At 41.1% G+C, this 9,337-nt stretch overlaps 1 protein-coding gene across 2 annotated transcripts in view; it reads left to right on the top strand.

Moving 5' to 3' along the window:
- Positions 1-1,583: 1,583 nt before the first annotated feature.
- Positions 1,584-9,337, top strand: part of LOC148416294 (tumor necrosis factor receptor superfamily member 19-like) — a 30,142-nt gene continuing 22,388 nt past the window's right edge. Inside the window, exons 1-3 of one of the 2 annotated variants that reach the window (XM_088427318.1) lie at positions 1,584-1,771; positions 2,600-2,698; positions 2,964-3,077. In XM_088427318.1, coding sequence (XP_088283444.1) covers positions 2,627-2,698; positions 2,964-3,077 — 186 coding nt within the window. In that variant the 5' untranslated portion in view covers positions 1,584-1,771; positions 2,600-2,626. The remainder of the gene's footprint in view (positions 1,772-2,599; positions 2,699-2,963; positions 3,078-9,337) is intronic. The other variant, XM_088427319.1, reaches the window with a different exon arrangement.

Here is a 9,337-nt window from a genome sequence, read left to right as displayed (position 1 = left end):
TCTGATTTAGAATATTTGGGCTGTGGAGAACATTATATTGTGAAGAAATTGTGTTTATTTCCCCTTTAATGAGTTTCTTCTTTTTTTATTGGACAGCACATTCGCACATCTGCTTCACATTTCTGAGGTTATGTGTTTGAATCTTGCCTCTGGCCATCACGTGTAGCATTTGCGTCCTCTTCCCATGCCTGCGTCAGGCTTTTCCAAGTAATTACTCTTCCTCCTATATTCCAAGAAGATAAATTGTTAATCATCTTACGTTTCATTTCTAGCTCATATGCCAGACAAGTGCATCACTATCTGCAATATGCATCCATATGAAACTTAACAAAATAAAGGCATACAACATCAAGCAAAGGAGTCAGTATAATCCAAGTTTGCATAGTTGCTTCACATTCCAATTCATTTGCTCTTAATGGGAAAAGAAAACGCTACTGTTTCTGTCAAGATTCAAGATGCACTTTTTTTCATTACACTGCAAAGTCACGGGCAACCAAATTCATGTCAGAGCATTAAAAACCATGAAATTAGTTTAGTTACCCCCAATTGAGTACCGCTCAGGATAAATGATAAAGTCGGTCGAGTAAATAGTTTGTAATACATCGTGTAAACTTTGCTTAAAATAAACTTAACAAAGTGTCCGCTTACTCTACCTTCAGTACTGTACCTTCCTTAGACAGTTAATCACATAAGTTGAGTGTTACAATTAGTTGCAGGTAAGGCATTGCGCTAAGACAATAATGGCATGATTTGCTGGAATGGACATGTCCAAACATGTATGGTAATTGGTTACTTTTATTGCACCAGTGCTGAACTTTTGTCCTGTCTTTGCTTCACTTCACCCCCACCCCACCTACCCACACGCATGCACACACACACACAAACAATATTTTTGCACCTTTTTCTTCCTGGAATGGAATATGACCCTATGTTTGGAATTTGTCTTTGTTTTAAGAAAGCTTGGATTAAAATGTGCATTAAAAATACAGAATACACTCATTAACCCTTATTTTAAAATTTTGAGATAAGCTACTTTGGTCATCATTCTTGGAAACTTATCCAAATAAAGCGTCTTGATTTTGTAACATCTGCAACTCATTGTGCCAGATGCCAGAAAGCTGTTTCCTACCACGGGGACTTTTATAGCCTCTAATCGTGACTTTCCTGTTTCCTATGTGGTACATACGTAGTCTCAAATTGGCATAATAACTTTTATCACAACATGAATCCTGACCACGTCAAAAATTAAGGACTGTAGCACAATCACTGTCTTTGTTGATGGATATACTGTTACTGCATGTGGCGCCGATTGATAGTTAGGGTGCGGCCTTGCACCTGGATGCTCATGGAGCTGGAGCCAGTATTCCAGCCGATGGATTCAATCCCAAGGCACAAATAGACAAACAAAAATGAATGCCCAAATTAAAATGTATGCGAGAGAGTCATTTCAGTCAGTACTGCTTGTTGTGGGCAAAAGGTAAATTTTGTTCGTGTTGCCTACTCAGCCTAAACACTCGGTGGGTGGGACACATTTTGACGTCTGAACCCAGACCAGCTTTGACATACTGCTGGTCTCAGATCAGCCTAGTAGATAACTAACCCGCTGTCTGTTCTCCGCTCCTTTTCATGTGCATGGAGCATTGCAGAGTGCGGGCTGCAGAGCTCTCTTGCACCGCGGACGTGTTGAGTGGACAGGCAAGCGACTTAGGATACAACCTCCCTACGGGCCGTTTTAGGCTTTAATTTGGACCCACTACCTCCGACCTAGCAGGTAATAAAAACATTGAAATCAGTTTCAGCGTTTTCTTGCCTCGGGTTAATCACCGAGAAGAAGGCGGCGCGATACCGCAATCATGTCAACACACGAGCGCTAACTGAAAAAACAATTTAGCCGTTTGTGACATATTATCTTTGCAATGAATCAAAAGTTGACTTTAAGACGTTAGTGCGGTTATTCTAATGACTCTGTGCCGAAGTGAAGTCTTAAAGTATTGAAGGAACTGTCACCAGCCTTGATTGTTAAAGGTTGTAACAGCCGTCCATTATTACGTACGGATGCAAAGTGAATGAGAAGGAAAAATATGGATTTTATTTCAAGATGACTGCAAATAAACAGCAGTATCATCATCTTCCTCTGCTCGCTCTGCCATCGACGTGCGCTTTGTCGGTGCGGCAAAAACAGTTTAAAGTTATTTTGTATAGGCTTTTCAACAGTTTGTCTTTGAGGTTTGTTCTGTGTCCCCATCGTTAAATTTAGCGCTATGCTCACATACATATACAAATAGCATAGCTCACATATAATAATATCATAAATGAATATTGAATCTACTGCATAATGAGCCTGCTAAAAAAGAAAAATCCAGCTTTGAATAGCATGGAATCTTTGCTGGAGGATGGTTAATGCTGGTTTATTGTGGTCTGATGATGATCCAAAATGCGATGCTGCTTCACATTTGTTCAATGTACCACATTTTGTCTTTTCATAAATGTATTCTGTACGCCCGTCGTGCAGGGGAGGACTTTCTAAAAACAGAAATATCCCAGAAAGGCCCTGAGAATACGACAGAAATACAAGGGCTATTTTTTGCCTCTTTTTCAGATTCTTGCAGCAAAGCGGCTCAGCACGATGGACCGTATGATTCAAAATTACATCTCCATCTCACTTGTAATTACTCTACAGCTGCTATACTCAAATCTGGTAAGCGCGTGTTTAACTATTTTCAAGTAGGTGTGCGCTCACTAGGCTTTTTTTTTAATTATTATAATGACACGGTGAATGATAATTATGGGTATCATAACTTATTCCACCCAAGACGCGATTAGATTTATTGCTTGACTAAATGCGATCAATGTGGACTTGACAATGTGTCATCTCCTCAATATCAGACTATTGATAAGTATGAATAAGTGGTGAAATGCAGACATTTTCTAACTGTCCTGCACCAAATGTCTATCTTGCTCAGATTCCTGCAAGGGCTGAAGAAGAGAGCAGGGAATGTAGAGAGCAGGAGTACAAGGACCAGTTTGGGAATTGTAAACCCTGCAAGCAATGCAATGCAGGACTGGAGCTATCAAAGGTCAGAGAAAACAAAATCCAGTGTGTTTGTGAGTTTTTCTTTCTGTCTTGGATAAAGTGTAGTTGAAATATTTCCTGGAAGACTGCAACTTTGCTGTTCCCGCTGAAACAGGCTGACTCAAATGAGCGGGTCCAGGCTGCAATATTGCCGCTTGTACTCACTTTTACCTCATACAGAGATTTTTTTTTTTTTTTGGGGGGGGGGGGTGTCTGACATCTCACTCAATTTTATTTATTTCCAAAAACCCAATTATTCAATAGAATTTTCAGTAGGACTCTGACGACCAAACAACTCAATACTTACAGCCCTACTGTCAAAGACGGTTTAGAAAAGTCCATCATATCCATGCAAACAACATTATTAATGACTTCCTCTCATTCATGCAGAGAACAGCCAAGCTGTTATTAGCTTTAGTCCAACGCGAGCTGTCTTTATTCAGTCACACCCATACTTTTGACCTCCTCCAGCTGAATGGCATCCATTGTTTCCCGTCTCCCTGTGGCACCCTCTCCAACTCATTGTCCCTGTATTTTGAAGCCATGCCTAAGCTTGCCGCTTTTACATTTGGTCATGGATTTTTCTTTCCACACACTGTAGTGGGTTTGTGTATTTGTTTGAGGGCTTTTTATGGACAGGCTTCCATATTGTCAACTAAGTTTGGTCAAGGCTTTGCTCAGCTATTTCTCCCCTTGTGTAAGTGTAGACAACGATGGAAAGCTGAGTAAATTATTACCACTGTTCATGATTGGCCAAAAAAAAAAAAAAAAACCCTACACAGCTTGTTCATGTTTTTTAAATATCGAAAAGAAGAATCTTCTCTCTAAATGGTCATACATCCTTTTTTTAGATCCCGATATTTCATCGATCAGAGTAGTTCTGTCAGAATGAGCTGTTGTCCTCCTTTATGCTGCGTTCAGATGGAGCGCGTCGTTTACGCTCTACGCGAGGCATTTTGTCACGAGGTCAAGATGAAGTTCACTTTTCACGCAACAGTATCACGCGAGGGGAGGGGAGTGAGCTTGCTGTGCACTTTACAGTGGATCCGGAAAGGAGAGCATTGCTCAGAACCTTCACTTTTCCGGGATATGGCAGAGCCAATATTTTCTCCAACAGCACCTTTATTATTCTTTTTTTACACTGCGCGTCCCTCGCTTTCACGGCAATACTCGTCTGCCAAAAAAAAAAAAAGTTTCAATGTCACAAATCAAGTGGCCAATACCATGCACAAATCCAGTGGCCAATACCGTGCTAAATACTGTACTGTCAGTGCTGCACTATCGTTAGCTTAGGACAGTAACTACGGCTCGACAGCTGATAAAAAAAGAAGCAACCCCCCCCCAGCGTGAGTGTTTTGATTGACAACGGCGCTGCTTTGCTTGGGGTACATCAAGTGGTCATAGTAGCGCTGCACCAAAGTCTTAATCAAAGTGACGGCTGTAGGAAACATGATAAGACTCGTAGTTTACACTTGAAATTCCAATTTATTACAAAAGAAATCTAGAAACGTGATTTCCTACAACGGTGAAACCTCTTCCTCCTCCTAAGAGCCTGAGTGTTTTTTAGTTGAGATTGGCGCTGGTCTCAACCAGACGCGGAAGTTGGGGCAGGAGTAGATTACACTCCTGCCCTCATTGGTCGATTGTCGGGCCGGGAGCCAGTCACGTGTCATATAGAAGTGCCAATCTCCCTCCTGAAATCACGTTTGAGTGCCCTGCAAGATGCGCGATTGTCTCCTGGCGCGACCAACGACCAATAGGGGCAGGAGTTGTAATCTACTCCCGTCCCAACGTCCCCTTATGTAGACGAGGGCAAACAGCTCCATGTCGATCAAAAAACACGCAGGCTCTTGGGAGGAGGAAAGCGGCTCTGTTACCTAGATTTCTTTTGTAATAAATTCGGGATTTCAAGTATAAACTGCGATTTTCAGTCATATTTTCTACAGCGTTCATTTTAATTGGACTTAGCCGCTGACAAGATAGCTTTTATTTATTATTTTTTTTTAAAGGAAAAAAAATCAGAGATGCACTGAGGGTGCGATAGGCGAGGCGCTATATAGCAAGGGATCACTGTACACATTTTTTATAATTTATTATTTTAAATACGTGTGAACTGTTTCAGAGCTGAAAACAATAATCGCCTGCTAATTGCTATTTTGGAGGTATGGGTGCTCATTTTAGCATCCCTGCTTGTTGTGGTTGTTTTGCATTTGAGAACTAGGAATTAGAAGAATAGAATAATGACTGCTTTCATTGCTATATTGGGATGTATATGTGTGTCTTTAAAATAATCTGTTAATTTTTTTCTTGCTCGCTGTATCAGTCCTTGGTATTGGCACTGGTGACGACTCAAGAATTGAGTACTTGTGCTGTTAACAATCTGAAAAAAACATGGTATCAAACATCCCTAGTAGTTTTTTTACCTCGTTTAATGTTTCAAATTCTTGGAACTTCAGCCTCACCAGTAAATATTCTCATCTTTCAGTAGGCCTCTATACAAGTAGACTTAATAACCCTGCATTAAATAAAGTTAAAACTACAAAAAAAGACAAAAATATAAAATCTCAACTGAAGCCCCTCATTCTCCAACCCAAAATGCACATCAACAGCAGCCAAAGATGGCACCAAAAATAAAGACACAGACAACCCACAAATCTCTAAATGTTGAAAAATAAACTAAATCAGTTCCAAAACACTCAAACTATTTTATGGACCCCCTGCAGTCGGGCCTGGGGGGTCCACGGATCCCACTTTGAGAACCACTGGGCTAAAAAAGCAAGCTCTTTGATGATGACATTGATTGCATGGGTCTATTTGACAAATTTCAAAATTATTACATTTAAAAAATGTATATTAAACTGGTTGAATCGATTGCTTTATTGAAGAGTCACATTAACAATTAATACAAAAGAAAAATGATTTCATGGACGCCCTGCAGTCAGGCCACGGACCCCCGATGGTCCGCAGACCCCACTTTGAGTATATTGTATACATGTAGTATTTGGGCCCCCACATATAAAGAAGACAAAAAGACTATAACTAAATGCAAAACATAAACTACAGCAACCTCAACTTAACAACACTCAGCAAACTGTCACAGACATTCGCTTTACCTCTGTATGGTTCAAATAAACTCCTGACATGCGTTGCGCACATTAATTTGAGCCCAATTGCCTTTAATATACACGGGCACACTCTGTGCTTTGTGATAGGCTTCATGTGCCTCTGCTGTCTTTACTAGGCATGAATGCTGCTAGCACCCTGGGGTCCTGGTTAATAATTGGCTGCTTCATTCTTTTGTTGAAGGTAGCAGAATGCCGGCTCACAGCCAAGAGAGACCCCAGTCTTGCCCTCAGAGAAAGCTTCCCAAGGAACAACTTTTAGTTTCAGCCCTGTAGCCAAGACAATCTGTCTGTGTTCACATGTGACGCTTTAGGAGGGAAACAGACTTTTGGATTCCCTCTGTGCAGCTGCCATAGAGATCCCAAAGGAATGTGCCTCAGTTAGCAATGGAAGTTTGCCTCTGGAACTCGCGTCGAGGCTGGCACACATCAGTTAGCCCCTTCACACAGACTGTAGGAAAAAGAACCACCCAGAGAGAGGCAACAGCCATTATGTTTTAGTCTCGACCATATTTCATTCCCCTATTCCTGTTAAGACTTTAAGGAATTTTTTTTCTTTATACAATATATATCTATGTGTGGATATACTGTATGCGCGTGTGTGTGTGTGTGTGTGTGCGTGTTTGAGTGTGTCAAGCATGAAGGAGAGGGAAACGCATTTCCTCCGCATGCAGGCTGGATAACTGCCAGTTTCCAAAAAGGCAGGCGCATTACTTTGATGTGTCGACATCTTGCAGTATGTAGCAACCCTCTAACATTTCCTCCTCCAGTAATACAAGCAGGACAGCAGGACATTTTGGTGAAAGATCCAATTATCTAGCAACAGAAGCTTTAGAAGTGTAAAGGGCCATGTAAAAACAGCAATATACTCAGGGTAGAAGTGCTTCAGCTGTAACTAACATTGTGTTCACAATTGCTTCATTACTAGATCTGATGACTGAGCTACCCCATGTGATTCCAACCTAATCTCACAAATATCTCTGTGTGAACATGCTTGAGTCTGTTTTCCCTCCCCTGCACCGATTTTAATATCAGCAGTGTAGGGCGAGTTACTTCACAACTGTAATGCATTATTTATTGCTTATTAGGCTACTGTCATTTCAAAGTAATTAGTTAGATTGCAGCATTACTGTATTTGAAACTAAAGGCATTATACTACTATTGCATTACTTTTATATTACTCTCATCAACATAATTGGAAATAGGGATTTGCCATGCTAAATTTACGTTTATTACACGTCCAGTGGAAGGTTGGCTTCAGCCTACAAAAAAAAACAAAAAACAGTACAAATCATTTAATATGTATTGTATTGTCACGTTTATTTGTATAACCTTGAATCACTGCAGTCTCAAAGGGCTTCACTGGTGAAAAATAAGTCAGTCATCATAAATACACAACAGCATCCCCTGAATAAAGCTCCCAGAGGGGGAAGGACCCAAAAACCCCATCTGGGGAAAATAAGAAACCTTCAGAGGGACCGCAGGTGGGAGGAGCCCCCTTCCAGGCTCAACAGGTAGCACTAGATGCCGAGTGCAAAAAGTCACACGTTGTGCCATATTAGGCAGGAAGTGTCCAGTGCAAAGATTGAATTGAATTTTAAAATCTGTCAAAATGCACTTGGTGTCTACAATTGGTTGCAAACAACACGATCTGCCAGCAAAGCTAAGGGCATTTTATTTTATAATGCTGTTTTTGACTAAATACATGGAAATTGACCTGATTTGTTATAAGGAGGTGTGCAAATTTCAATTTTTATTTTCTAAATTTCAGGAGAGCTGAAAAGTCCCAAATATACTGTTGTCTAAATGAATCTGTTGGTGAATAATAAGGGCACTTATGTTTGGCTTAAACGCTAAACCTCTGCTCTAAGTTTATTGTTATAGCTGCAAGTTGCAATGCAGGATGTCCGTTCTGGCGGGCCTTCATAGCTGGGATGAAAGAGGACATTCATCGCTGCTTGCGCTGTTGCGCTTTGCAGGGAGTAGAAAAGCAGAAGTTAGCTCCATTTTCTTATTGTTCTTGTGCACTGTGCACTGTTTGTATCTACTGTATGTGATATAAGCCCTCGTCTTGTCATTGTGTGCCCAATAGCCAGAACTTGCGCCAGTGCCAAACCATGAATACTTTGTGGGTTGGGAAACCAACCACTGTACTGAAGACCGTCCTACCTTAGATCATTTCACAAGGACACTTTTTCTAACTGCTGTAACACATCATTATTATTTTGCCTTTTTGGACTCATTTTGACTCAGCACTCTCCCTCTGTTTCACACCCTTTTTTCCGTCTCGTTTTTTTTTCCCCGCCGATACCAAGCCTTAAAAGGAACGGTCATAACGACAGCTGCAATAGTTCATCCAAAGCTTCGGCATCTCTGGCCACGCTTGACCGAAGGGTTTAGTATTGGCCTTGCGTGTGTTTGCTTTCAGAGGACCACATTCCTTCTCTTGTGTTGTGCCATCATTGTGTCACATCTTTACTTTGGAAATCCCTTTTCATTTCTGGCCACCTTACTTCCCCAACCCCCATACTGAACTCTTGTGCCCACATTCCAGTAGGACAGCATGCCCGGGCAGTGAAATGAGACACGGGCGAGGAGAGACGCGAAGAGCTGTTTGAAGTTGACCTTCACTTTAATGATATATGAGAGCCTCCTTCCCTGTGTGTTGTTAAAGCTTGACATTACAACACTGGACAACAGGAGGTGCAGCTGACATTGATATTACCCAAGTCTCCAAATCAAGTGTTGAGGCGTCATATCACATGTACATTGCCAAGAAAACTTCAAGCCTGTATGGTACCAGTGAGCAACGGTTACTAGTGTTGGTATTCATATGCAGCGATAGACTGATTCTCGGCCGGGCTGGATATCAGGGCGAATATTTGGCTGTATGGTGTTTTGTTTTTCATTTGATGGCCAAAATTTAAAAAAAACAAACTTATTTTGGTCTGACGCTTATTTTCTCAGGCAGATGATGACATGTGAGATCAAGGACTAAAACGTGGTGGTGTTACACAATTACGTTGTGACCAATACTTAGTATTTCCTTTGTTAATCACAACCCCTAGGGGCATATTTTATTCAGGGATAACAATATTAACCAGAATTACCGCCATTCACTTTTTAGCATCATGACAGTATT

This window comes from Hippichthys cyanospilos, chromosome 11 (assembly GCF_059441005.1).
Source record: "Hippichthys cyanospilos isolate Australia breed blue-spotted pipefish chromosome 11, RoL_Hcya_1.0, whole genome shotgun sequence".
NCBI lineage: Eukaryota > Metazoa > Chordata > Actinopteri > Syngnathiformes > Syngnathidae > Hippichthys > Hippichthys cyanospilos.
Note: the sequence above shows the minus strand (reverse complement) of the source record. Positions and strands in the feature narration are given on the sequence as shown.